At 34.0% G+C, this 27,213-nt stretch overlaps 1 protein-coding gene across 3 annotated transcripts; it reads right to left on the reverse strand.

Moving 5' to 3' along the window:
• Window positions 1-248: 248 nt before the first annotated feature.
• Window positions 249-26,947, reverse strand: LOC119073826 (phosphatidate phosphatase LPIN3). Of its 3 annotated transcripts, none has more exons than XM_037179621.1 (12): window positions 26,781-26,947; window positions 8,101-8,660; window positions 7,266-7,441; window positions 7,071-7,199; window positions 5,972-7,009; window positions 5,812-5,908; window positions 4,818-4,946; window positions 4,291-4,641; window positions 3,939-4,226; window positions 3,661-3,870; window positions 3,491-3,594; window positions 249-581 (listed from the first exon to the last, which is right to left on the reverse strand). In XM_037179621.1, exons 2-12 carry the CDS (start codon window positions 8,278-8,280, stop codon window positions 404-406), a joined length of 2,880 nt encoding a protein of 959 aa, XP_037035516.1. In that variant the 5' UTR covers window positions 8,281-8,660; window positions 26,781-26,947; the 3' UTR covers window positions 249-403. The 3 variants fall into 3 exon arrangements, with proteins under 3 accessions (XP_037035516.1, XP_037035517.1, XP_037035518.1); XM_037179622.1 differs by lacking the exons at window positions 249-581; window positions 26,781-26,947 and adding exons at window positions 2,184-2,607; window positions 14,390-14,516; XM_037179623.1 differs by lacking the exons at window positions 249-581; window positions 4,818-4,946; window positions 26,781-26,947 and adding exons at window positions 2,184-2,607; window positions 14,390-14,516.
• Window positions 26,948-27,213: the final 266 nt, after the last annotated feature.

Genomic DNA, 27,213 nt, shown 5'->3' on the forward strand with positions numbered 1-27,213 from the left:
GATGATATTTAATAACTATGGTACGTTTCATTGAAGAACATTTTTTTGCATTTACTTTTTCGAATAGAATACAATTAAATAGATAGAATTATGACTTATTATAAGTACTAAACAGGATGTAAAAGGAAACGATTTTTTGTAAAACAAATATTAAAAAAAAAAAAGTTGGAAACAGAAATTTACAAATTTCTTGCTCTAAATAATTGGTGGTGTAGGTAAGGTATACAACGATAAAGACATTTAGCAAATTTTTTTATTTTACTTTCTTGTAGCATCAGTTTACTTTTAGCATCGATATTTTGAAAAATAAAGCCTTGTAAATAGCGCACGACAAAGCAGACCACATACAGTTGAATATTATATATAAGACTGTTGTAGGCAGCAAGTATCTTGTGTAGTCTGTCTAAACTTTTTGATTTTCTGTTGCAACTGGTAGCGGTGTCGAATTGGGCAAATCGATTTCGATTGCGAGATCTGGTACCGGCTCACGCCAATAATTGAAATTCGAAAATTCGACAGATTCTTCGATGTCGTTTATCGGCGGAAACAGTTGATCAACTATGTAGGTCATGTTGCAGTATCTGAAAATAGAAAATTTGTAACGTTTATTACCGTTCTATCGTGCTGTGTGCGTATTCTATAGTTTATGTTAGAAGCAAGAGATCTAAATGGCTGACGAATTCAAAATGGTGCGATCGGCATTCCATAACGGTATGATTCACTTTCTTCGTGAGATTTCTTACATTAGGAAGCAAAACAAAAATGTTTGTGGAATAATTCAATTATGATTTCAATCAAAAACGTATCAATTCAAAGAGAATCGAAAAAAGTGTTCTTGCATCACGATGAATGAACCCCAACTAATGAAGCTCCGCAATAGTAATAGTTTCATGCAAATTGTAGCTTTGCAGATGGCGCTGATCGTAAAAGCGACATCTTTTACTTTTGTGATCAAAACTTTCAGCGATTACGTCATTATATACCATATATAACCGCCATTATATCCTAATCAATATTCCTAATGACAAAATTCGTGACTTAGACGATCTCTAGTTTGCTTAATTGTTTGAATACGACGTATCGATCTGTGTAAGTTTTCGAACACAAACAAAAACAATTTTGAAAGCTTTCATTTTCTTTTCTCAGTACAGAGGCTTCACAATCGCCGCTTACTTTTAAGTAACATTAAAAGCGAAACGTTACAAAAAAATGAAGGTTTTCAAATCTTGCCCTAGCAGTTTTGGAAACTCCTAACATCTAACTGGTTGTTGTTTCTCTTTTGGTTCCTTTTCTTATGGTCAGGGCTTGTATTAAGGAATCTTAAATTACTAAATTTACTAAAATCTACCAGAAATTGCTTAAGTTACTTAAAGATTTTGTTTTCGTAATTTTTGGTAAATTCAGTAATTTAAAATTCCTCAAAATAGGCCTTGATTCGGGCGAAGGTTAGGAGTAGGAGCGGTGTTTATTTTCGTCAAAATGTTCTAGGCCCGGATTAGGAAAGTCGCTTCAAGCAAATGCGACAACAATAAGATTTTCTTTATAGCTTACTTTCCCAGCCGAATGTACTAGCGGGCCTATTATTGGGAATTTTGTTTACTGAAAACTATCGAAAATTACCAAAAATTTACCGAAAAAAGGTTCGCTAAATTTCAGTAAATTGTTGGTAAATTTCGGCAATATTCAGTAAATAATTCCCAATTGTGTGATTTATGAGCTTTTTTTTGCAAAATAGCTCTAAAGTCGTTATACTAACCACTGGCCATGTCTTAGCCAAACCGGAAATCTTACCCGTGAGATAATTTCATGGTATGACTTTCGAGTTCTTAAGATTTTATTGGGATCGAGATCGAATTAACTAAATTAAAACACTTTAAACGAAACCAAAATTTATTTATTTTTAGTAAAGCTGGATGATGATGATGATTCTATGCAGGAATGTAGGGATAACATTGTGAGTAAACGGTTGCCATATTGAAAATGTAACGTTGAAGTCGTTTTAACGTTAAAAAAGAGAGAAGACATGAAGACAATCACCGTTTCTTTTTTGTTACATACCAAGAAGGTGTTACCAGGAAGAAATAACATTTAGATAAACATTTATTGAAGAACAGTGGGGAGAAACCAAGGGTGAGTTTTTTTTTGTTCTGGTCCATCAGATCGGGGATTAAGTTTTTTCTTATCACATCAAAACATCAACAACATTTATTCAATAAATAAATTCTTTTTTATAAAAATAAATAAATTCTCCGATCAAGTAATAATCGCTGAACTCTGTGTCTTCATCAAATTAAACATAAAAATATTTTCTTTTTTAAATTAATTTGTCAAGGTACTGTCATTTGCATCGAATAATTCGTAGAATTATCACAATTTTTGTAATTAATATCAAACCAAATAAATGATTTCCAATTGACTAAAAACTGAAAATTTTTTCAAACAGAAAATCTTTTTTTTTAATCTTCTAACGTTCCGAATTGTAATTCATCATCGGATGTAATACCCTCGTCGGTTGTACTCTGATCATCAGAATCATCGTCAGACGAGCTGTCATACTTTGGTAATGGAGGGAAAATTTCATTCACAACAACCGATTGGCCAGTGTAACTGAAATAAGATTTTTGTTTTTTTGTTTTTCGTTTTAAAATTCCATCGAACATCAGTTGCATTGAATATGGATACCATCACTGATTGATTTGCGAATTGCGATTGAAATCAACGATTATGTATTATGTGTAAGCATGCCGAGAGAGCGAGCGCTAAGCGATTTTTACATTACAATTAATGCAACAGAAAAAACGATGCAAATGGAAATTCATTTTTTTCCCACATTGTCATCATTTCGAGTGCGTATGTTTGTAGGACACTGACTGTTTGACTGTTTTTAGTGTATCGTCGTAAGTTTTTTTGTTTTTGATTCGATTGTTATTTGCAAGCTGTCTGAATGACTAACCTGTTACAGACGACAAGTATATGACTAGTATTATTGTCGGGTCTATTACTTCTATAGATCAAAGTATTTATAATCTGTTGATTTCAAATCTTGTACTTCAATTGTTTTAACATGTTTTTTTCCATATAAATGACCATATTAACCAGATCTTGTCATTATTCTTGTCGTCGTTATCGATAACAGATGAATAACCGTATGTAACAGGTTAATGAGTTAGTACTACAGTTTACATCCTTCCATAGCGACCTACTCTCAAGGCATAGATTAGAGCATCATTAAGACAAGTGTTATACGAAACGGTCCCGCTTGTGCAAAAAATATGAGCGGATAGTTTACACAACCAGCACCAGATAGATTAATGGAACAGATGGCAGAAGTGTTAATGATTCCATGATCCATATTGTCCACATGGTACAATACGGATTCAGATGGATAGAAAGTGTACGTTTAGATTGAATTGTAATCGTCAAAACTGGCACTTAAATGTAGCCGAAATAAGAATAGCAAGCGAAAGCGTAAACAAATCAAAATACTTACGTTGACTGGAATGTTTGCGTTAATTCGTGTTTCAATTCGCCCTTCGGATTGATAGTGAAAATTCGCATGATTGGAATTCCAACGGCTCTGTATGCCCACACATCCTGAATAATAGACAAAAACAAACCAATTAGACTCCGACTAGAAGAACCTTTCCCGTTGTCACTTACATTGATTTTATTGCCGTAGCCCGCATAGAATGGATTAGACTGGAAAAGTGCTTGAATATCACTCAGGCAAGCAATTTTGAATTGCTCGGGTTTCTTCTCGATAACTTCACGATGCAGTGCGGAAATCAATGACGTCGGATTCAGGAGCAGTGGTCCATCAGGCAACTTTACATTTCCCTGTCGAATGGAACGCAAATACTCTCGTGTCGCCTACGAAGATTTTATTTTTAAATTTAACTTTTCAATTCGAACATTTATGGCAACCGAGATGAACGAACCTTGGATTGACCGATGGCTCGAGCAGACAAATACAATAATTTGTATCCGTTCTCTTCAATCTTCGAAAAGAGTTGCGCCACACCAATTTGAGCCCAGTCACGACCGACCATGGGTAAAATGTGACCCAATACATCCGATTTTGTAATGGTGCCGTCGATGTCAGAAATGACCACCTTGTCATTATGTTTCCATCGGAATAAGTAGCATTTACAGCGCGACGTTCCCTGATAAGCTGTAGTTACACTAAATGATATTTCGTTCATTCCACTCTTTAAGTTAAGGCTTTCCTGAAATTATCAAATTTTCATAAATTCTGGGAGTCAATGAATGGACACTCTCAGTCTCACTTACTATTTGTTCAGTTGTTAATCTCAATGACTTTCGAAACGTTTCGAATGGCTTCGAATCTTCTATGCTCTGACTCTTATTCAGTTCGGACAAATCCGATTGTCCCGTCACATTATGCGGGTTTACATCGAAATCGGCACGGTTTCTATCTTCCGGCGATGTGGCTCGTGACGTTTGCGTTCCAACCGCATTCATTTCGCCATCTTTTCCTTCAAAATCTTTGTCCTTTGATTCCTGTTTCTCGCCAGCAGATCGCCGCCAATACCACCACGACGAATATCCCCCTCGTTTCGTTTCGGACGCTGGTGTATTTTCCGGCTGTTTGTTTACATTCATCAGTTGCTCGATCGCATCCTGAATTCAATTTTGTTTGTCAGATTATTCATGATCAACGGTCGGGTCAGAATTTCAATAATTTTTACGTAGAATGTGTGTGGTTTGTGTGATGGATCGAGTTAAATTTGATACACTAGCACACACGACGACATTCGATTTATAGTAACAAAGAAATCAAATTGATCAACACTCACATTTGTTAATGGTTTCTGGTATGTAATTATTGTCATGACAATGGGACATGCAGCCGTCCAGCTATAGTATTTGCCATTCAATCGGACAACTAGTAACGGCGACGAAAAAATTGATGGATTTTGACATACCTAAAAATGTGACGAATGATGAAAATGTGTGAAAAATGTGGAAAATGCGTAGTCAATATGCTGTGACAATATGAAAACGTGACGTTAATTAATATAAGGAAAACAAAACAAGCAGCTCCAACCGAAAACATTAACGGTTGGAGCTGCTTGTTTTGCACAGCCACAACTCGTTTATTAGATAGAAAACGTAGTCTGTTACAGACGGCAATGAAAGCCCCAAACAGTCGATATACTATGGTGAGATCTAGTCCGTTCACGTGATCTAGTCACGTCCGTTCACGTGGATTCTAATTGAAGATGACTGTATTAACTAGTCGGTCAATGTGTTGATGTAATTGAATGTTCTGTTTGTTATATTTATTTTGATCGAACTGTTTATAGGTTCATCGAAAATGTAGCCAATACGACAACGATTGTTAGGAAACTTTATCAAACAAACAAAAATTTCGTTGAGACATCTGTGTAAACATTCGAATTTGTTTTCAATTCGAAAACATTGAGCTGTTACATCAATGGAAATGTTTGAATTTGACTGAAAGGTGAATCTAGTGTTTGATCGTTTGGAACAATTCGGAACAAACAACTGAATAGAGTGTTTGGATTTTCGACCGTCTCCCTTCTTCGAGTTTAAACGTTAAATGTATGGGTAAATGGACTGGCCACACAACAAACGATGTCCTTTTCTTTGTCGAATGAATTTATTGTTTGAATAGAGCTTATCGGTTCGCTGAACTGAACTTTACCTCATTTCGGTTATCTGTGTGGTTTAAGTTAATCGACTTGAATAAATGTGAAATTTGACTGTAATTTGACTCGTGTTTCTGTATTAAATAACGTTACTACTACTACTGCCATCGGAACTTACCTCGGAATATTGAACGACATTTCTATCAAACTCTTCGTCAGTTGGTCCACCTTGATCCAGTCCTCCACACATTGACATCGACACAAAGTCCAAATACCTTAAATCGAAATATGTTAAGGCGACAAATTCAATCGATTACTTTTTCGAGTGAGAGACTTACTTGTTATCATTAGATTTGCCATCCTCATAGTCAGAATCTAGACTTTTGGGCTCTTCAACTGAACTTGGACTGTGTGGCAGCGATGTCCCATTACCACTTTCACCATCGTCTTCCGGTACAGGCATTACATTCATAGCTGGATCAGCTTTATTGATTGGTGGAAAATAGAGAGCGGCCATTTCTGGATCCATACCTTCGGTGTCCAATTCGGATAAATAAACTCCTTCCGACGACGTCTTACGCATTTTCTTCGATTGCTTCATAAAACTGAACATGTTGCTAAGCATTGAGTTTCGTTGAGCTTGGGTCGCATCTTCACTGGTAATATTTGCATCGTCGCCCTGTGTTGGTAATTCGCCCCATTTCCACGACGCTGAACTTGTCATCAAATTGCCTTTTTCGCCTTTGTCCCGTTGGGATATTTCAATTTCACTGTCGCTTTGAATCGGTGTCGATGGACGGGAACCATGTGGACTTTTACCCGACCCAATGTCAGTGTCACTAAAGAAATGGATGTCTAAATCTCGCACACGAGATGGAATCGGTGTTGGTTTTTCCAATTCTTTCGGCACTTCAATAGATGCGCTGACAGCTGTCTCTGATTTCAGTGACTCTTCATTCGTTGAACTGATTGTGTTATTGGAAACGGACGTGGTGTCAGTGTCGTTTTCATTTGGATCACCTGGAACAGATCCAACTGATGAACTGGACGAACTCTTACGCTGGGTCTGCTTCTTCTTCATCATAGACTTCTTTCGTCGCTTCTTTTTGGATTTTGAATCTGGAGCTTCTGGCGCCACGGAGGACGTTTCATCTTCTTTGGTTTGGATTTCGTTTAGTGGTGTGTTTATGATCGGCTTGGCTGTTGCCTCTCCTTCCTCGGTTGATTTATTCATTGTGCTGTTCTGCCAGTCCTCAGTGCCATCTCCACCGAATAGTTGCTCTTCATGAACAGCCCATTCTTGGCGGATTTTTTGTGTGGTAAACTCCATCTTCGCTGATGATAAATCTCGACGCTCTAAAGTGTTATCGGTGTGCCTGAATTGGGACATTAGCGTAAACCTCTAAATTTTACCGTTGTTGGCTTCAATGAACTCACCTCCTATGCGAAAAATCCGACACTTGATTTTCAAATTTTTTCCCAACTTCTTCCGATTCTTTTGAAAAATCAATCGAATTTCTACGAGGCAATGGTAGTTGAATGGTATCTTCTACAGTTGTGCTATTGCTGTAATGCAAATCAAATTGTAAATAAAATCGAATGCAAGGTCAGATCAAGCGGAGGCTTCAGTACCTGTAATTAGTAGCTTCATATTTTGAAAATTCGTTTGTAGGCAGAGGCGACGTAGCCATATTAGCTGGAAGCTGTTCAAGATCATCTTCTGGACATTCTTCAACAAAAAATGCTTCGCCTGATTCGCCTAATTTCATATGTATGTCTACAGGTTCGCCATTCACTTCAATATCAACCTGACGAATGCATTTATTGATTTATTGATGGTTTATCAAAGTGTCTTATTATAAATGGAATTTAGAAGGAATTTTTACGTTTCTCGGAATAGATTTACAATTTTCGGTAATTAGAAAAATGTCATGAGACGATTCGGTAGAAAAAGTATTTAAAAATTGTTGGCTGACAAGCTGGTAAAATCACGCTATTCGATCGTTTATTTTATTGAATCAAAGTGCCTGCAATGTATATCATCTACGAAGCGGCGAGCTCAACTAATTTTTCTATTTATAGAATTTCAATCGTTAAATTTCACATTAATCGAGACGGTCAAGCGACAATGTGTATGAAATTATGTGACAGAATCAACATACAGAAATTAATGTAATTTGTCGCCATCAAGGAAATTGAATTATATCAACCGCAGAAAAAAAGTACTTCGTTGCATTCGTAGAGGTGGTTGTTTCAGATATCAATTTGCGGTTGTGCGCTAAATAAATAATAATCAAAGAACGAACGTTTCGTGGCGGGTGAAAATTGGTAGAAAGCGAACAGCTCGCCAATGGGAAAGTAATATTTTTTCCACGAGAAACATTGCAACCGAAGAGTAATGTTTAGAAATAAACACTTTTTCTTCGGTCAGGGGGAAAATGGCATAAATAACGCAAAAAATACTTACTATTTTCTCTCGGCTCCGTAGCACGCCCAATTTACCGAAACGAACATGGAATGGTGAACATAAAAAAGTACCATCGGGTTGTTCAACGACGATAACATCAATTGCACCGGTTAGAGTAGCACCATTTATTTCATTATAAAACTCTTTAAAATTACTAAACACTTTCACGAGGCTATTCATTTTCAAGCTTTTATCACAAGAACTTAAACTTTAATTAGTTTCTTTAATCAAGGCTTTCGATAGGGGATTTTTTTCGTTTAAAATTTCTCTTATCTTTTCACTTGTTTTAATTTTTTTTTGTTTTTATTTATTATTTATGATGATAACTTTACGACTGTGTGTTGTTCATATTACATATATTTACATGGAATTTTGTTTTTGTTAATTATTTTATAATTTTAAGTTTTTTTTTATTTTTTTATTATAACGAAAAGAGAATAAACTAAAATCAGAATTACTAAAAATAAGAACTAGCTGTTTTTACAAACTAAATCACAATTATCTTCTGATCTCTTTATTATGAAATTACGTGCCAACGCAGGATTTTCACGATGCAATGTCTGCAATTGAAAAGAAAAAAGAATTTTTTAAATTGAAAAACTAGGATAAAACTTGCAAACAAATAAAAATTATCAGACATTAATAACTTGAGTATAATGGTACGTAAGCTCACGGAACGAGCACTTCCCCCAGTACAACAATTAATATCTCAAATTCAATCATCAAACTTTGCTTCAACGATTTCTCGATATACATCAGATGATGAGTCACTGGACTTATATACAATCAGCCACATTCTTATAAACTATTCAGAAATTTTCCTACGAGCAGCTAAACGGGAAAGTTCTATGTTAATGTAATTTTCAATTTAGTTAATTCCAAAACTAAATAACGAGCGAAAAAAATTGAAGATGAAGTTTTCGAAAAGAATTTAGAACAACAGAAGCAATAACAGGAATAATGTAAACAATCTCATGCATGCAACTCTTCCATATATAAAATGTTGTGTAGACTTTGTAGTCGGAACACAGACACAAAAAGAAGTAATGGTAAGCCACGGGAGTATGATGGTACACATACATATAGAGATAGCTAAGTCTCATAAGCGATTGCATCTGTGAAACTGAACTTAGTGTACAGTATGCAGTTTTAAAAAGACAAAAGGGATGTGTGGAATTCAAAATTTGCGAATTGCAAAAGAAAATGGAAAATTGCACTGCACGTGATAAAAATGTGTTAGAGAAACAAACTGCAACAGCAATTTCTGTATACATTTTGATTATACAAATAATGCAAAGCCATAGCATAAATTTATAATGATATTGTGGCGTATATAAGATGTGCATCTGCCATCTGTAGTTGCGGCATCAACATGCATTCAGTCGTTGTGTGCTGACGGATAAGTTTTTTTTTTAAAAAAAGATCGTTACCAGTCTCTCAAAAATTCATCGTTTTTTGTATTCCAGACGGAAGACATTGTTAAGTAAATGTAAAATAGTCACCGAACTACCCAAACTATTGCTGGCGCATAATGCAATTTATTGTGACTCAAAATACATTTTATCTTGCTCGTCATTATATGACACATAGAGTTGAATTGAGGTGCCTGTTAGCAGATACAGTAACTGATGCATTGAAACAAGCGACACATTCTACACCGTCAATTGATTTTAAGTGTTGCATCTCAAAAAGTTTTGACGTCGAAAACGGGAAATGAAATGAAAATAATTCAAAGTTTTAATATGGAGAACGGTTTGCATCGTGTACTCCTTCGTCTAAGAACAAACAGAATTTTCTGTACATGACGTCATTCGTTGCCTGAAGATAATCGAATCTATGCATCCAAGCTGCTATCGTTTGAAAGAGAAAATACAAATATAAATTGAATAATCCGATTTTTTACATAATATTTCGTTTGAGATAAAAGAATGAAACAACAAGACTGAACCGAAACGATTCAAGCATATAAATATGTAAAATACGTTTATCGACAGTTATTCAGTACCCCCCATGCAAAAGGATGTTTCGTAATGTTTGCGGAAGAAAAACAATAAAAACACAGAGCATCACATCCGTGATAAAATCCAATTTTTATCTACTGTTATTGTAACGTAATGGAGAAAAAAATGTAGTTGAGTCATTGCATGGATTCTCTTTGATATAACAAAAACACACAACACTCTTCTTTGAGGATGTAAAGCATTAAAGTGAAAAAAAAAAATTTCTCGAAAAACAAACAGAACATTCTGCGTATACGAGCCGTTCATTTGTTATCATATTTCGTCACATGTTGAGAAACATTTTTAATTTCCTACCAGTTTTATTACGCTCTGCATGCATCCAATTTCGAATAATTTCTTTTTCTGTTTACACAATCGAGATCAATCCCTTACTTACACGAGAAAACTTGCATCTAGTTTTTCCAAATAGAACAGAGATTTTCACAACGCCAGAATGCACACACGTTCGGTTTTTTTTTCCTTCGAACATTTTGCATCTACAATGTTATTTTAAGATAATTTTTTTTTTCTGTTAGTTCCATTTTTTGCTGCATTGATTACTTATCGATTTTGATGGAAAAAATTGAAAAAAATATTGAAGTTTAGGAGACGACGAATAAAAAAAGAACTGAAAACCAACCGTTGTTACGATGCTGAGTTCTCGGTGATTAAATTATTATTCCACGACAGTCTTTGAAAAACATGGGAAGTTTCTACGAACGTTTCTGGCTCGTACATGCATCATACCTTATCATTGAAAATGTCTACAGAATACACACAGCTTCGTCTAAAGTCTTTATAAATAATAAATGTTTCTACAAGAGGAAGAAGTAGTGGCGCAGTCCAATTAATAAGTGAAGCTTTAAATGCATAGCATATGCTATACAAACATAAGGGAGAAGAAAATTTCCCAGCATTCACTGCCAAGCTAGTTTACGATTACGTAAGTAAATTCCATTCCATTACACATAATTTAACAAGATCGGACTCTAAAGACAAGCATTAAATATGTGAGAGAGCTACTTTCAGTTAATTAAAAATACAGATTGCAGCTGCACATATCTTTCGCCATATCTTTTCTATGAATAGCAATTGATATCACCTGAAAATGCCGGAACACATTGTGCTCCTCCATTTGTAAGGTCGATTTTAATTAATTCAAATGGATATTTTCTTTCCCGGTTTTCATGAAAATGCAAAACGGCTGAACTAGTCGAGATAGTTTCGTATATGCAACTCATTATGCACTCAACGTATTCTTATACAATGTAGCCATATGATGTATGTAAAAAGTATTGGCAATCGGTGTGCAAAATTGCTGGTATAGTGTTCGTGTCCGGTGTATTTTCCCTTTGGGAAAATATCTAGAATAATTACGTGATGGTCAGACGACTATTGGATAATTATGTAAAGGGACCTGAATTGCATCAAGAAGTGCACTGCACAAAAGTAAAATTAACTGAATGCAAAGCTTTCCGATTCATTACATTCAGTTCTCCGTAATTTCGTCGTAATTTTTCAGTCAATCTCATTACGCGCACTTCTGCACTACAATTATCTATCGTTGGATGCTTGGAGTCAAGTGTTTTGTTCTTCCAAAAGGCAGATTTAACGAGAGCAGAATTTTTTCAAAAGCGACTAAGGACATACAATCAACAGAATCAATATTTGAATGATAGCGAAATTAATAAACGGAAAAGAGTGCGAATATAAAATACATAACACAAACGAAACCTACAGTAAAGAGTGCCCAATGAGTGTCATCGATGATCGAGCATGAAATATTGTTAAAAAAAAAAAAACGAAAAAGTCACCTTCACGGATCCGCATGAATATATATTTGAAGAAGAGTTCGAAAAAAAAACTAGATTTAATTTACCTACCAAACAAAACTAGTTTTTAATGAATAAAACTCTTCCGGCCGTCAAATTTAAAGAAGATTCAAATTTATGTCGAAAAGCAAATAGCCAAGTTTTACGAATTTTGTGTAGTAAGCCGTCAAAGTGGTGGTATTACACATGCACACACGCGATAGAGTGAAATGTTTTACGATACAAACTATGCAAACTAATGTACAGAAATGTTGATGTAATTCTCTTGAGCCAAGCCAAATAAATATGAAAATATTCGAAACAAAATTCTATTTTGGTAATGTTATTATCATGGGAATATTATACAAAACAATATGCTAAGAATGAACCATTTTATTATACAACCCTGTTTCATCAAATCACAAAGAAATGGACGTATTCGGTTTGATTAACATTTTCTTTGCGATATGTATACCACAATAACACACATATACTGCGAGATCTTTTTTTTTTTTTTTTTTTTTCTTCAATTGTTTGAATATGATTCTTGTTTTCATCTTTAATTTCTATTTTTGTCATAAATATCAGTTGGTTTTATACTGTTGATAAATAAATAAATAAATAAATAAATCTTGTATAGATGCGTAAACCGCAAATTTGGTTAAATGTCGTGATATTTTCAATCCGCAAAACATTTGAATTTCTGTGATTATTGTTCGGTGGTAGAGCACCGTACGACCGTATTATATTGTCGACAGCATTTACCAAACATGACGACCGACCGCAAAAACAATATCAACATTATATTCACACAGAGAGTATAATCCCGACACCATATGACTCCCCGAATGGGATACAATCATACAAAATATTGACCATATCGCATTGGCATCGGTGAAGCAATTTTTTTTAAATTTTTTTTTTGGCAAAACTGTTTGGCTGAGTAATTCAAAAGTTAAATGAAAACAGAAATTACGATCTCAGCTGTAGTGTGTCGCAACGAATAAATTTCATCAATCGTGCACTTGTATCGAGACTTGTATTGAAAAGTTTGTTTTTTTTTTCTTTTCTTTTTTGTCTATTTTCCTCAGCTGAATAATTAAATTTACTTCATCGAATCGATAAAATTGATATTTACGAAGTTGCTTTCGTTACACACTAATCAATAGCTGTAATCGCGGAAACAAAAGAATGAGCAGCAGAATTTGAATGAATTATTTAGTAAACAGGTACCCTTTGTTATCACAGTCGTTGTTTAAATAAAACAATAAAAAAAAATTATTTATCGATTGTTTGAAGCAGATGATACGAAAGTATTAAATTTATTATCAGGTAAGTGAACGATGAATGCTATATTTATAGAGTACGGTAGAAATTAATGGATATCATACACGAATTTCATAGTTTGGATTTTAAATGAATTTTTAAGTGGAAGTCCAAAACATTTCGGTTCTCGCATTCAACGTGCTCACTTCGTCATAAGTATAGATATATACAAAGACAACGAACCACTCCAAGGCTAAATAATATCGTACGACTAACATTTAATATCGTACGACTAACATTTCACTTCAACCAGCAGATTAGTAGCAGAAAAAAAAGTGAAAGAGAATTAAATGAATGCATTGAAATAAACAGAAGAGGTACAAATTTGATATGAACAAAAATGGGTTGACCGATACCATTAATCAAATTGACACTAATCAGTTAAGTTCGATAAATTAATATTTCCAAATGAACTTTGAATAATAATATTTGAGGTGAGCGAGATAACCAAAGTCGAAAATGAAATCACTAAGTTCTCTAATCTCTTTCATGAAAGAAACAACAACAACAAAAACTTCAGAAAAAAATTATTGTTCACGCGTGTATCGTCAAACATGCAAGCACAATGATTAAGCATTCGCACGAAACACATCACACAAAAAAAAAAACGATGAACTTTGGTACCGCGGCATACGATATGGATTTTTTGGCAAAATTTCTTCAACAGATTGTTAGCGAAAAAAAATTCCATTGACAAAAAAAGAAACACCGCACTTGAGTGATACATTCGCTGTGTAATTGAAGTGACATGCTCATCTTCAAACCGAGGCAAAACGTGATTTAAGCGCTTTTATTGTCAAACAGCTAAATATAAGGTTTTTTTTTGTTAGATGTTACACAGCAGCAAGATGGAAAATAACTTAGCCGACTTTCATTTTTGCTGTGTAACTATGTATAAAGACTTTAACCTGAAAAAATATAATTAAATACATGAAAACCAAATCACAAAACCAGATAGCAACAACAGCCACACAGCACGCATAAATAAATGAGAAATAAAATGTAATTTTAAAAATATTTTCGCAAATTCTAGGTAACATTGGCCAATTTACTTTTTAGCTCGAATAAACAGTCCAACTGAACAAATTGAAACACAAAAAAAAATTATTTTGTTGAAACAAAGTAAAGAACATCAGACTGATTCCGATTTACCTTTCAATTTGAAAATGATGGTCGAACTCTCAAGAGACCCGCAAATTTTCTAATATCTTTTTGGCCACGGTTAAACCCTCTGCATCAACTTTTATCAATCAAAATAAGAATAAGGCACCGTCATCAACCATCATAGAAAACTAAAGCGAATTTTTCGACATTAACTAACGTGACTGGTGTTCTTGTCTATATTATCGACAAAAATAATAATATCACAAAATTACATAGTTCAATTAAAATTAACTAGTTGGAAAACAGCAAAAGGTAAACCAATTATAATTTCAATTATTTTTAAACAAAAAAAAAATTCAAAAATTAAATGAAACGTGCAATCGCGCCGAGTATCTGTTATAGACTGAATGCGAACATGAATGAACGATGTATTTTAGCTTTCTTAGTCTAAGCGCTCGATTGTACATTATATATATCACATACAGCTTTGGCGAACGTCTCTCTATATGTGTGCTCGCGGAATATTGGGGGATATTATACACACTAAATGTAAACCGATTCAATACAAGTCTACTAGTTGTTTACTTTTACGTTTATTATGTGAAAAAGTGCATCGTAAAAAAATGATTATTATTACTTGTCGTACGATTGAGAAAATATGTGGATGGTATTACATATCTTATACCGGTGGGATAACGAAAACGTTCAATTGATTTAGACATGTCTGTTCGATTGTCTCTCCAATAATATATGGGGGATGTTGAGATGAAAAATTCATAGAACAAAAAGTAAAAGTTTCGCATAATTCGCAGAAGACAGTGAAGAAGGTACTCGGGCTCGGAAGCCTGGCCAAAATCGAAATGCTTGTACGCACATTTGTCGTGCAGTGGTATCTGTGGGTCGAGGGGAGAAAATAGCAAAATCCAATAAGAACCATGTTTGCGACCAGAGCGAAGCGAGCATTTCCACTTTTTCTCCCAGAGCTAAATACAACTTTTTCATCCGTTCGCAGCGTGAATAACCGTTCTTCTCTACGAAACGATCACATCAGTTTGTTACACCAATTTTCAATACAGAAGCGAAGTTACAGTTGTAGTGAGAAAAAAAAACTCTCGTTCAACATAGGAAGAACAAGAATTGAGAAAAAAAAACAATTTTCTCACCTGAATTGTCAACAGACAATTGTCAACAGACGAAATGCCATTTTCTCACCTTATTTGAGTGGAGAAAATAAGGTTATTCTCGCCGCTCGAATGAAGAATACTTTACGAAGACAGAAAACACTTTGAATGTATAGATCAATGTATAGTGATGAAACTTAACCCCATTGCTGCTGGGCTAAAAATACATTACGGAAAATCTAATTTTCAAAAAAAAAAATCTTGCTTTGAGTTAACAAGATCGTAATTAGAGAAAAAGGAAATTCTTTCACCACATCGGCCGAAATAATCGGAGTATACATCCGGATCGTTGGGTTATCAAAGATTAAAGTAACTTTGTGTCAGAGAACATCTGATTTGATTGTAATAGAGATATGGCTATGACGGAGGTCAGAAGTGTCAGAAAAATTGCTATCTGGAAATAGCTTTGACCATTAACGAGTAAAATTTTTCATTTCGAAAATGTTCTAGGAAATTGTATTTAAATGAGGTGTGTCGGTGAAGAAGCTTGCTCTGCGAATGTGATAATGATAACCCGTATAGGTACCACAAACTATACTGAATATTTATCGTTCGGATGAGTAAGAAACATCCTTCGATATAATCATTAACGAAATGAAAACACAATTTCTCCTTCAGGTATGTAAAAAAAAACGGAAACAAATTTGCGAATGCCTCTTTTGTGTCGACCGTCGAGTAGGTCGGGTCAAAAAAGAAAGGAAAAACATTTGTTTGATTTACCCAGAATCTAATATTTGAACGTAACGTTCCCGGAAAAAATATCTTTACTTGTCGTATAATGTCTGTATTGTTAACATGCTGTAACATGTTTCCCACTTGTTATTTTTTTAAGAACACGACAACATACTGAAAATAATGGGTTTTGTAAACTGTATTTTCCCTCATCGTTCTTCGTTCTAATATCATTATTGTAGCAAATAGGAAGTGGTAAATAAATAAACTCTCCTCTCGGCTACCTTAATATAATGGAAACCGAATTTCTGTAAATGCAACGAGTCCGATTCTGTATGGACCACAACATTCGAATTATTATATAAGTTACTTACTTTGCACAAAGTGTACACAATATTAATGCTGTACAATCGTCATAAACAACTTGAGTTTGTAAACAAATATATTTTTTTCATTTGAATTTCAGATGTGTAAGTTTACAAACGATCGCGGCAAACGTAAAACAACAACTTAAAATTGCTTCATATTCTCGCCAGATATCGAAGATCAATCAATTCGCTGCGATAAGCTTTTCTAATGAAATTAAAAGAAGAAAAAAACCGTTGACGATGTTTTGCTATTAAAAATGTGCGTCTTGTACAAGGTCACGTTGGTTGTACGATAAAATAGCAAACAAACAAGCTATACATCGAACCGATTATATGTGTATTCAAATATTGAGGAAGTGTGTTATTTTGCAATGTATATAAATCATCAATAAAACCGGGTACGTCTCTTCCTAAGCATACTTGAGCTAGTTTTTATAATGATACGCGAATTGTGTGTATTATTGTATAGGAGTCGAAAAATTCGCGTTAGGCAGCAGTAAATAGACTCGCTGGTGTTCACATTTCATCGAATAAAAAGCAAAAATAACAAAAACAAATTCGCAAATTCTGCGTAGTTAGTTTATTCAATAAAAAAAAAAAAAACAAAAATTCGCAAACACTTTGAGGAAAGTGCTAATCTCTTTGCGTGGATATTTTTTTGTGATTGGTAAAAAGGTGCGTGCGTACGAAAATGATAAGAAAATGATATATTGTTGCACAACAGTCATTTGAATCTGCTTGTGTTTATATTCAAGGTTGCCAAATCACGCTCCACTTCAGAGAGATTAGAATGTTTAGTTTGGAAGAGGGCAGGGATAAATATTACGAAACTAAAGATAATTTGCTGTTTTATTATGATGAATGGGAAATTGATAAGGCGATTTATTTCAGTTACGGCGTACTTTCTTTTTGCGAATTCCTCTCGATAAAATCAATTTTTTATTATAAATCGAAGAAATAGATTTTTCTGATTTTTTTTTTTTTGATTTTTTAAATAAGATGAAAAGTTTAAGAATCAGACATTGGTACGAACAGTCAGAAACAACTTACTATCTTTTAGATACAGCTAGTCATCTGTTATCGACATCAACGACACAAGTAAAAGATGATCCCTCACTGGTGTTCGCTTATATAGCCAAACGTACACATAACCTAATTGAGTACAAGAATTTCTATGATGCTTCAAACAAATGAAGTAACAGATTTAAATGGTAATGTGGTTTTACGTTTGTCGCTTTTGAAAGGTTAATCTGTTACAGACGGCAAGCACATATGGCCAGTATTTTATTATCGGCTCTATTAGGTATCGGGGAATTTGGCTAACGGTGCCGAAGGAACGCGCTTTCAAACTACGTAAAAGGTTAACTCGCACACGCAAGTTTATTGCTGCAAATGCTTTTTAGCCATGTCATCGACTTAATGACTCCTTTTACAAAATGTTGGTGTCGAAAAATCGTGTACGAGTTCACCTTTTACGTAGTTTAAAAGTGCGTTGTTTTAGCACCCCACGCCGCTCTATCGCATTAGTAACATCTGAAAGTTCACTCAGGCTCAAATCAAATCTTTGGATCCACTCGACCAACTTTGGCCATTATTCGAAATTAAGCCTTTAGTCTCGTATTTTTTGCCTTTCATGACCCATTTTTTGTTAGATTTTCTAGCTCCTCCCTCGCGAGTTGCGGCATCCACCTATTTTCATAGCCGGAATGTACGGATCAACATAGCACTAGGGGATTTTCTCAAGTGGTACCATCCATGCTTCCATAGCTGAATGCGAACGAACATAAGCGACATGATTTATTACAAGAGTTGAAAATGGCACATTACAGACCAAACATACCCCAGTACATCGTATGGGACTGAAAAGGAGTTTCTTTACAATTGAATTCCTCGTTTGAATTTTGTTAAAACTTTAAATAAATTCTCAGTGATTTCTGCAAATTTTACTGTCAAAATGCATTGTATGGTGTTCCTTTACATCTGACGAATTTCTCATATAAAAAAAAAACATTTGCTCTAAGGTCGACTCGATGAATAGAGGATATAACAACTGCTAGACATTTTACTTTGTGGTGGGTGTCATAAAAATGCCATTCCCGACTACTTTAAATCTGAAGAATGCAAATATGTTCGAAAAGTTGTATTCCACTGAAGGAATACGATTCTCATTGTTCAAATGGGAATAAGATCCTGATAAGAAATTCATTGAAAGCATTCTTTACTTTTTAAATAACAAAGGGATTCTCGTTTTAATTAAATGAATGCAAACGATGAATAATGCACTCGAAAATTTGCCATAAATGAACTTTCCTCATGACAAATAATGTAAGTAAATGGAGATGACAGTATAAATGAAACCGAATGCTAGACGTAATTGTTACACAGAAAATGTGACACTGCTTCTCATTAACAATTCAAAATTTTATTGTAATTAATCTTACATTTTATAATAGAAGTTGAATTTATAGATATAACCACCCTTTGTGCTAGCAGATGATGATGATTTAAAGCCAATTTATTACAGATGAGAATGGAACTATACCGACAAAAGTGTCTTGAGTTCGGAAAATAAATGATTTATTGTGCCGGAGACACAACTTCTTTTTTAATTACAAAATGAAATGCGGCTATAAATTTTGATTACCGCCTAATGTGTTTGTTCTATCTGCAATTAAATCATTATGCGAGATTGTGAACGATAAATGAAAATGTTTTCGGTTTTACTACAAGTAGTATGGTGACTAAGAAAATGCAGAGCGCCAAAAAAGTAATATAGGGTACCGACACCAGTATTCGGCCGAATAAGAATTGTGGCTGACTTTACTGATTTTATTATAAATGTTAATAAAATTAATATCCGCCTCTTGAATTTTAATTGGATTTAGCATTTAATTAAGATTTTTTTAAGGATAATTACGGATATTTAATTAATTATTTCTTATTTTTAATTAAATCTTAAAGTTGAAAAACACAAATTCTCTAGTTATCGGCCACAATTTTCAGTGTTCGGCCATTCAGCTCTAGTTATCGGCCACAAATGTCAAGCGTCGAAATTTATTAATTTTCATTTATCAAATTATTACTTTTCAGACTTAAAACACTTTGTTGTGATTAATTAACTAATATTAATGAGGAAAATCACCAAATATCATTGATTTAACTAGTTTATTGACACGTTTTTGCAATGAAATGATGCGCTGTTTTGTTCACACACGACGCACACAATACAATGTGCAACACAAGGGACCATGACAGATGTGCCGCAAGTTTGTTTACAATTTTCACATCATCTTGGATGGCTAATAATTCAGTGAATTTTCCTTTTTTCGAGTATCTGTCACTGTTTAGTGATAATAAAGGTTCCAAACTAATTAAACATCGAGTAAAAACAGAGAAAACAATAAATCGAAGGTGAATTAAATAGTAAATGAAATGTGGCCGATAACTAGATTTTGTTGAGAAAACCTGTACCCAATTTTCGGCCACAAATAAATAACGTGAATTTAACTGTTTTATCAATAAAAATGCTCAAAATCTATAGTCAATCAATGAAATAATGCCTAATTAATTGATTAGAACACATAAATGCATAGAAAAACTAAATTTTACGCGAAAAACACTTCCTTTAGTAGAGCACTACAATTCGGTGATTGCTTAAAAAAATGGTAACGCTTTGTCTGTTTTGTGACATCAATAGCTTACAACAGTAATTAAGAACGTTTAAAATAATTATTGGGAGCGATAACTATCCAGAAATAATGTTAATGCGATAAATTTGCAAGAGAAAATAATCTTAATTAATTTATTAATTGATTTAATTGTTTTATTTAATCTTAAAGTCTGAAGTGGCCGATAACTGGGAGGTGGCCGAATACTGGTGTCGGTACCCTACTCAGCTGAACAACAAAACTAAACCATGTGCTTTGATGAAATGCCAAAAAATTTAAATTTAGATTTTGTCATTCTCAAACAGATCGTTTCGGTTTCTATTGAAATGGCAAAATATTAATATAATGTTTGGTAATATGCTTCTTGCTATTATCTTGGTTTCCTTCGCATTTCTCTATCCATTCGATGAATCCTTCGATGTGGAATAAACGAGAAATTGAGTCACGTGGAATGTATATTTCGAGTTAGCTGAATCATCTTGAAAATTGTTTATGAGACCCAATATATTATGTAGTTGTCTCGTGTTCGCTAGCAAAAGAAAAAGAGCTTCATTCGTGTTGGAGAACTAGTTTTGTATGAGAAAAGAAAATGTTCAAAAAAGAACAACAGCAGCGAGGGATTCAATTTCAGTGTACGGTGACTGAAATGTTCGTTATATTGTAAACGGTTTCGATCAATGTTATTCGATGAGTTAGTTCATTTATTCTGCAAGTGAAGTTTGCCAATTAATTCCGTTTATTATTAAACAATATTCTATGTCGAATTAAGTGGATGAAAGCTTCTACACAATAAAAAGCACCAAATAGTATCCATTTCCCAATCAATGTTGCCATAATGGTTGTCATAAGAGGATCGTGCCATCAACAAGGAATGCCAGTTTAGACTACTCTACCCCCAAGCACTTCCGTAACAATTAGCCTGTCCACCATCGCAACGTCCACCTTGCCTGTAACCGAATCCATTACAGCAAGCACCAACGTTTCCACCACTTCCACACACTTCATTACATTCTCTAACATTCGCCGCTGCAACTTTAACGGTAGAGATTTAAAGTGTTTACTAAGACTATTCCCAAACGAAATTTCAATCCAATTTTTCTCACCTATGGCAAATGCAATGGCAAACACCACAAAACAAGAAATGAGAATAATTTTAGAGTTCATGAGTTTTAGAGTTCCTTTTAATAGTACAGAATCAATTGAAATTGAAAACTGAACGGTGGAGGCATTTAGTCGAGCCCTATATACTTTTGCGGGTTAAAAAAACCTTTTGTCAAAGATTTTTTAAATTTAATTATGATGAAAGCATCTGCAGTTATGGTAATTATGGGGTTTTCACAATTACCGTCAACAAATACCGATTTTAATATCAATAAACCAACTAGAACCGCATAAGTTCAGTGAAATAGTAGAAAGAGAAAAAAATATCGGATAATTGTTGTTGCTGGAATTTCCAGAAATAAGTAATTCTGTCGCACATTGAGTCCGATCATAAACTACGCAACACTAATGCGGTTCGGACGAGCAGAACTTTTGAGTTGCTTACACGTAAGCAGATTGAATGGAACCAGTGCAGAGCAAAAACCATTGAATTTCTGTTGATAAATGATTAAAACTTCCTCTGGGAGAATATTTTTCGAATCGGTAGGAATGCCAAAAGCTTTTGTACGAAAAACAGAGGAATTTCTACATCGAAGTGGAAAATTAAAATAGAAATTTCAATGGAAATGGTAATTGCTTTGAATTTACCAAAGGTAGTTCCTTTTTCCATAAAAAAAATCAACAAAACACACAGTCAACTAATTATGACTATGATTCGTTTACGGCGTATAAATTCTCTAACAATACTCTCAGTAATTTTTGTTTTGTTTTTTTTATGCTTTATGAAAATAACAAGAGGAAAAAGCATCCCATCAAATAATTCTGCATGATAAAACAAAATGCAGGTTCTGTTCTAACACATTTCCACAGTAGAATAACTGAGAAAAGTAACCAGTCAACCAAAATATATTGAATTTAGATTGACGTAGCTCTTGATGCACAATATAAGTAGTTTCAGCAACAACAAAAAATCAAATTCAAATGCACACGGGTAAACATCAATATAATATTGAATAGAAGCAAAGCGGAAGACAGTATGCGAATTGCATTTATTTCGAGTTTCGCAAAAAAAAATTCAGAGCTTTTAGTGAGTGCTTTTATCACAAATTTATGTTTCAATCGTGCATTATCTCAATGCATTTACCTATCTGTCTACCTATGCGCCCTAATAGGTACTTCCCTTACTTCTATAGAACTTCATAGAAAGTGGAATATGTTTAAAACACAGCGAATCATCAAAAAACAACCTCATTAAAAAGTTCGTTAATAGCAAGCTAAGTGTGTATGCATCGCAAATTATAAAACATGTTTCCCATGAATTGATAAATATTATAAATACGTCACATCGAAGCGCTTGTCCATACGTAACACATTCTGCTGTTAATATAAACGAATCAGCAGATATTCACGAATCTGAACTGAACTTATTTCATTACACATCACGCGACATTTTAACTGCTCAGCGATTGGACGAATCGAAAGGCTCGTATTGCGACTCATATTTTATCCGAAAGAATGTGAATATCGTACGATACTCGCATACAACTGAAACGCAAACTGTACAAACTTAAATAACAAAATTAATAATTTTTTTTTTCTTTTAAATTTATATCTCAAATCAAGGTTTTCTGCTTTCTTAATCATATACCGGCAGCTAAATTTAAATAATGTTATTTTGTTAGAGAAGTTTTGTTGTTCTTGTTATGCTGCACAGAGAGTGGTTGGTATGTAAAACATAATAATGAAAACAAATTGTCCCCGCGAATTTTCAACTAATTTATTCGAGAGCTTCAGACTTTGTTGCTTGGGAAGAAGAAGGAGGTGTGTTTGTGATAAATTTGTTTTGATATTTGTTTTTGTTAGAAGTAGTTTTGTTTACGATTCGAAATTAGCTAAATGAAGATATGAGACCTTGAAACATAAAAATTAGCACAGAAAATAAATTCGAAATACTTTTTCTGGTATTACTTGAAATTGGGGTAACAGGTGCAGAACATCATTTTTATTTTGCACTGGAAAAGTATCAAGGAATCTCAATTTTAGGTCGAATGAATTAGAACGAAAATTTCGCAGATCTTCTGTTCATCTTTATACTACTAACACTACCACTACTGCACTACTCCTACAACTGAAACTACTACAACAAATATGATAATTTATTAAGAATAACTTTCAATGTTAAGTGATTCGTCGTTTTCATATAAGGGCTAGCAGATACGTGAACACTAGTTATTGCAGTGCCTATTTTCGGGAAAACATATTTCGATGTTTTTCGTCATTTTACGTGAAATTAAGAAAATTAAGAAAAAACGTAGGAAAACTCCGGAAAATGAGTGAAAATATTTCTCAAGAATATTCCCTGAATTATTGACGCTCGCAAATCACTCAGAGAGTTGATTTATACTGAGCACTAGTCCATTTACCACACAATGTATGAAACTTTTCTTGTGGGTTAGGGATGACTATTCATAAATATTAGTCAGTTTCCGTGGTCCCACCCTAATCGTACCAGTATCATTAGGAAACCGCAACCTATCTCTTTATTACCTCGTTCAATCACCAATGATATGAATTAATGGATTCACCAAAAGGGTTTGAAAGATTCATAAAACTGATTGAGTTCTGTCAAGACATACTTTTTATCATTTTTTACCATTTTCTTCTACACTTTTTTTTTAAACATGAGCCATTTTCGATAAAATTTATTCGATTGATAAAATATCGATATTTTCCGAAATTCAATATCAATCGAGTCTTATTGACAATCGACAAATATATCGATTCATAATTGGTAAATTCCGACTGAAAATTCCATAAACATTCGATTAAAATCGATTATTTGGAAATTCTATCACCGATTGATGATAATCAGTGAACATGACTTGATGGTAAAAAAAAATATTTAAGGAATGTCTCGCCCAAATATATGGCACTAAGTTATATGAGTCTTTGGACCGCAAAAACGAGATAATTCTGGAGGCCAATCGACTCAGTACAGAGACATTAATACAGTACATATTGCTGAACAAAAACATTCGGAATTTCATACTGAAATCCCTATCTATCTTAACATCTTCCTAATCACAACTATACTTATTTCAATAAATATATTCTTGTCACTTTCATTAAACATTGTCGGGTCCGGAACATAAATTGAAATATGTACTTTCAAAACGAGATGCACCACATTTATTACAATGTGTCCGACAAAAGACATCTAAGTTCCTATAACAGTGAACATTTTCGTTACCCTGAAATATTTATCGAGACCAGACATGTACATGATAAAATCCCACCCACTTCTTGCTTCATGTAGTTTATGAGCGATCTCCACTTCTTGTTGACATAAAAACCTTTACTTCTTCTTCATCACAGACTTTTATTATTGTTGTTACTACCAATTTTTCTAACATTATTTACCAATGCTTTTTGTGTGGTAAGTGTTGCGTGGGTCTGTACGTATTAGACAATTTTTTTCCATTACATATACGTATCAAAGGATCGGAAACAAACAGAAGATACCAGTAGCATATGTAAATTATTAAATGGTTATAGACAGTTAATATTAATTTAAACAACGGTTACGAGAATACACAAAAAGTTGTTCAGCTCGATGTATATTATAAAACAACCAATACAACTAATTCCATATACTGAAACGTATACGTATAGTGTTCGATTATATACAGAAATATAAGAGGCAAACATACACAATATACACTTGCACTAAAAAAGAAACTGCAAAATGTTCGCGCAAATGAACTACGTAAATTACATCGATGTTTTTATTAGACTCGCTATATAATATACGTAATAGTGACGCATTAAAATCGCTTTGTTTTCCCAAGACAGCGAATTAGTTATTTATGACATCGAGTGCGAAGTACTTTATTAGACTCTAGATGTGTAATTATGACATGCAGCCGCAGGCCATGTGTCATAATACACAACATGAGCCTAATCAAGTGCTTTGCACCGAGATTCATACAACGTTTTATGCCATAGAGGCGTCTAAAGTTTGCAGTTTTCGAACATTATGATCTCGACTTGCATAAACATATAATTGAATTTGGTGGAAAAGCAGTTGTTGAAACGATGCAGCACGTATTCCAGAGACGCTGATAAATATAAAAGAAGTCAATGTTCGTCACCTGTTTCACTAAATGTAGCATTTATGCGAACAAACGATTTTGATAAAATTGAAGGTGGAATGAACTCAGCTGTGTAAAGTTACATTAACGTGAAACAACAACAAGTACTCGTGCACCATATGGCAATGTTATTGTGTCTCTACTTAAATATTAAATATTAAAAATGTGTCATTTTACGGTTTACGGCTGTACTTCTCGTCGAATGAACAAACATTTCCTCCTATGTAAAAAGACATTCGAGAAAGATAAATTTAATTTTTAAACTAAAGAACCCTTCACTGTTATCTCACTGCCGTCTGGTAAGAGTGCTCTTCCAACGGGCATTGAGTGGATATCCATTACATTAACACTGACACAGCTATATACAGTCAGAACAAACAAAATGTTTAAAAATCAAACAATTTATCGTCAAACAACCCAAACAAAGTGCAAACAACACGGCAATGTAAATAAAATCAACTGACTTCTACTTCATGGGTGTCGTTGATTGTATCAAATAAAAAGAATGGAACTGGAAAATGGTTGGGCAACGGAATTTGCACCTTCCAAATTCAGTTGTTTATCGGATATAGAAAATCTAATGGCAATCACGTCCTACAAAATACTGTTCAACTGAAAATAGACTTTTTCCTATCGAATTGAGCTTTGGGGAGCAAAGATTACAAAAACTTTTTCAAATTTTCATAAACAGTCGAACTTATCAATTTGTCTCCTTCACAGCTGCAAATGAAACCGGCTTTTCATATTCTATCATACGATGTTCTACGTATATTTCTATTACGTATTTCCATCGATTCGAATGAACGTTAAATGTATACAAAGGCTTCCCTGCTGTTCAAGTGCAAAGTTCACAAAATGATTAAGTAGAGAAGTTTCATTAAATGTTCATGATAACAGAACCATTTGCTTAGTCATTTCGTTGCAAAATCCGTGTAAGACTTCATTTAAATAAATACAAAAAAAAAATAAACAAAGAAAGGGCGCATGTTTCGTTAATTTTGACCTTGCCCATCCCTTGGTGGAATCGGTATGAATGATTGGCCCTTGAAGTCAGACCATAATATCGATTGACAATTTTTCTTCTGCATGGAAGACAATAACCACACACCACAAAATCAATAACTAATTCAATAAAATCAATATCAATGAAAGGTTTTTAAACCTTTGCATGTTTCACTGTTGCTTTAAATATTCATATTGACATCAATATCTATATAGAACAAAGACTTGTAATAACTACAAAGACATTGTGGTGAAATTACAATTCATTGAAATTCATAAAACTAAAATTGACTTACCGTTTTAACAACTGTAGGGCCAATTCAGGAATTCGTGGTTGAATCTGCGAGGATATTTAGCTGTATTTATCACTTTGTATATTTTCCTCACTATTAAATCACAAATCACACACAAGATCACAGAAAAAAACACCACTCTAGCCCGGCGAATTTCTATATGTCAAAGTTATTGTACCTCGCACGATGAGCGAAAAAAGTAGTCTGGCTGCTCTGGCTGTTTTACACAATTTATAGGCAAAGTGACCTGCACATTGTATACATTGTAATAGATCTGTGGATCATTCGCAAAGGATTTCCTCTATCTTTAGGATCTGTAAGCTCATCTTATAGATCTGAGATCTGTTCCAAGGTTGTTTCAACTGTCAAAGCAGCATCCATGGAGATATAACCAAAATAGTTGGCTGGCCTGTAGAGGCGCCACATTTTTAGCCCC

This window comes from Bradysia coprophila, unplaced genomic scaffold, assembly GCF_014529535.1.
Source record: "Bradysia coprophila strain Holo2 unplaced genomic scaffold, BU_Bcop_v1 contig_138, whole genome shotgun sequence".
NCBI classification, from domain to species: domain Eukaryota; kingdom Metazoa; phylum Arthropoda; class Insecta; order Diptera; family Sciaridae; genus Bradysia; species Bradysia coprophila.

What these genes read in the sequence shown, in the direction of transcription:
- LOC119073826 (XM_037179621.1), bottom strand. Translation starts at nt 8,280, where the DNA reads ATGAATAGCCTCGTGAAAGTGTTTAGTAATTTTAAAGAGTTTTATAAT. An exon ending in ATGTCGTTCAATATTCCGAG is followed by an intron (nt 4,947 to 5,811) that starts GTAAGTTCCGAT and finishes TCACATTTTTAG; the next exon opens with GTATGTCAAAATCCATCAAT. An exon ending in ACGCAAACATTCCAGTCAAC is followed by an intron (nt 582 to 3,490) that starts GTAAGTATTTTG and finishes TTCTATTTTCAG; the next exon opens with ATACTGCAACATGACCTACA.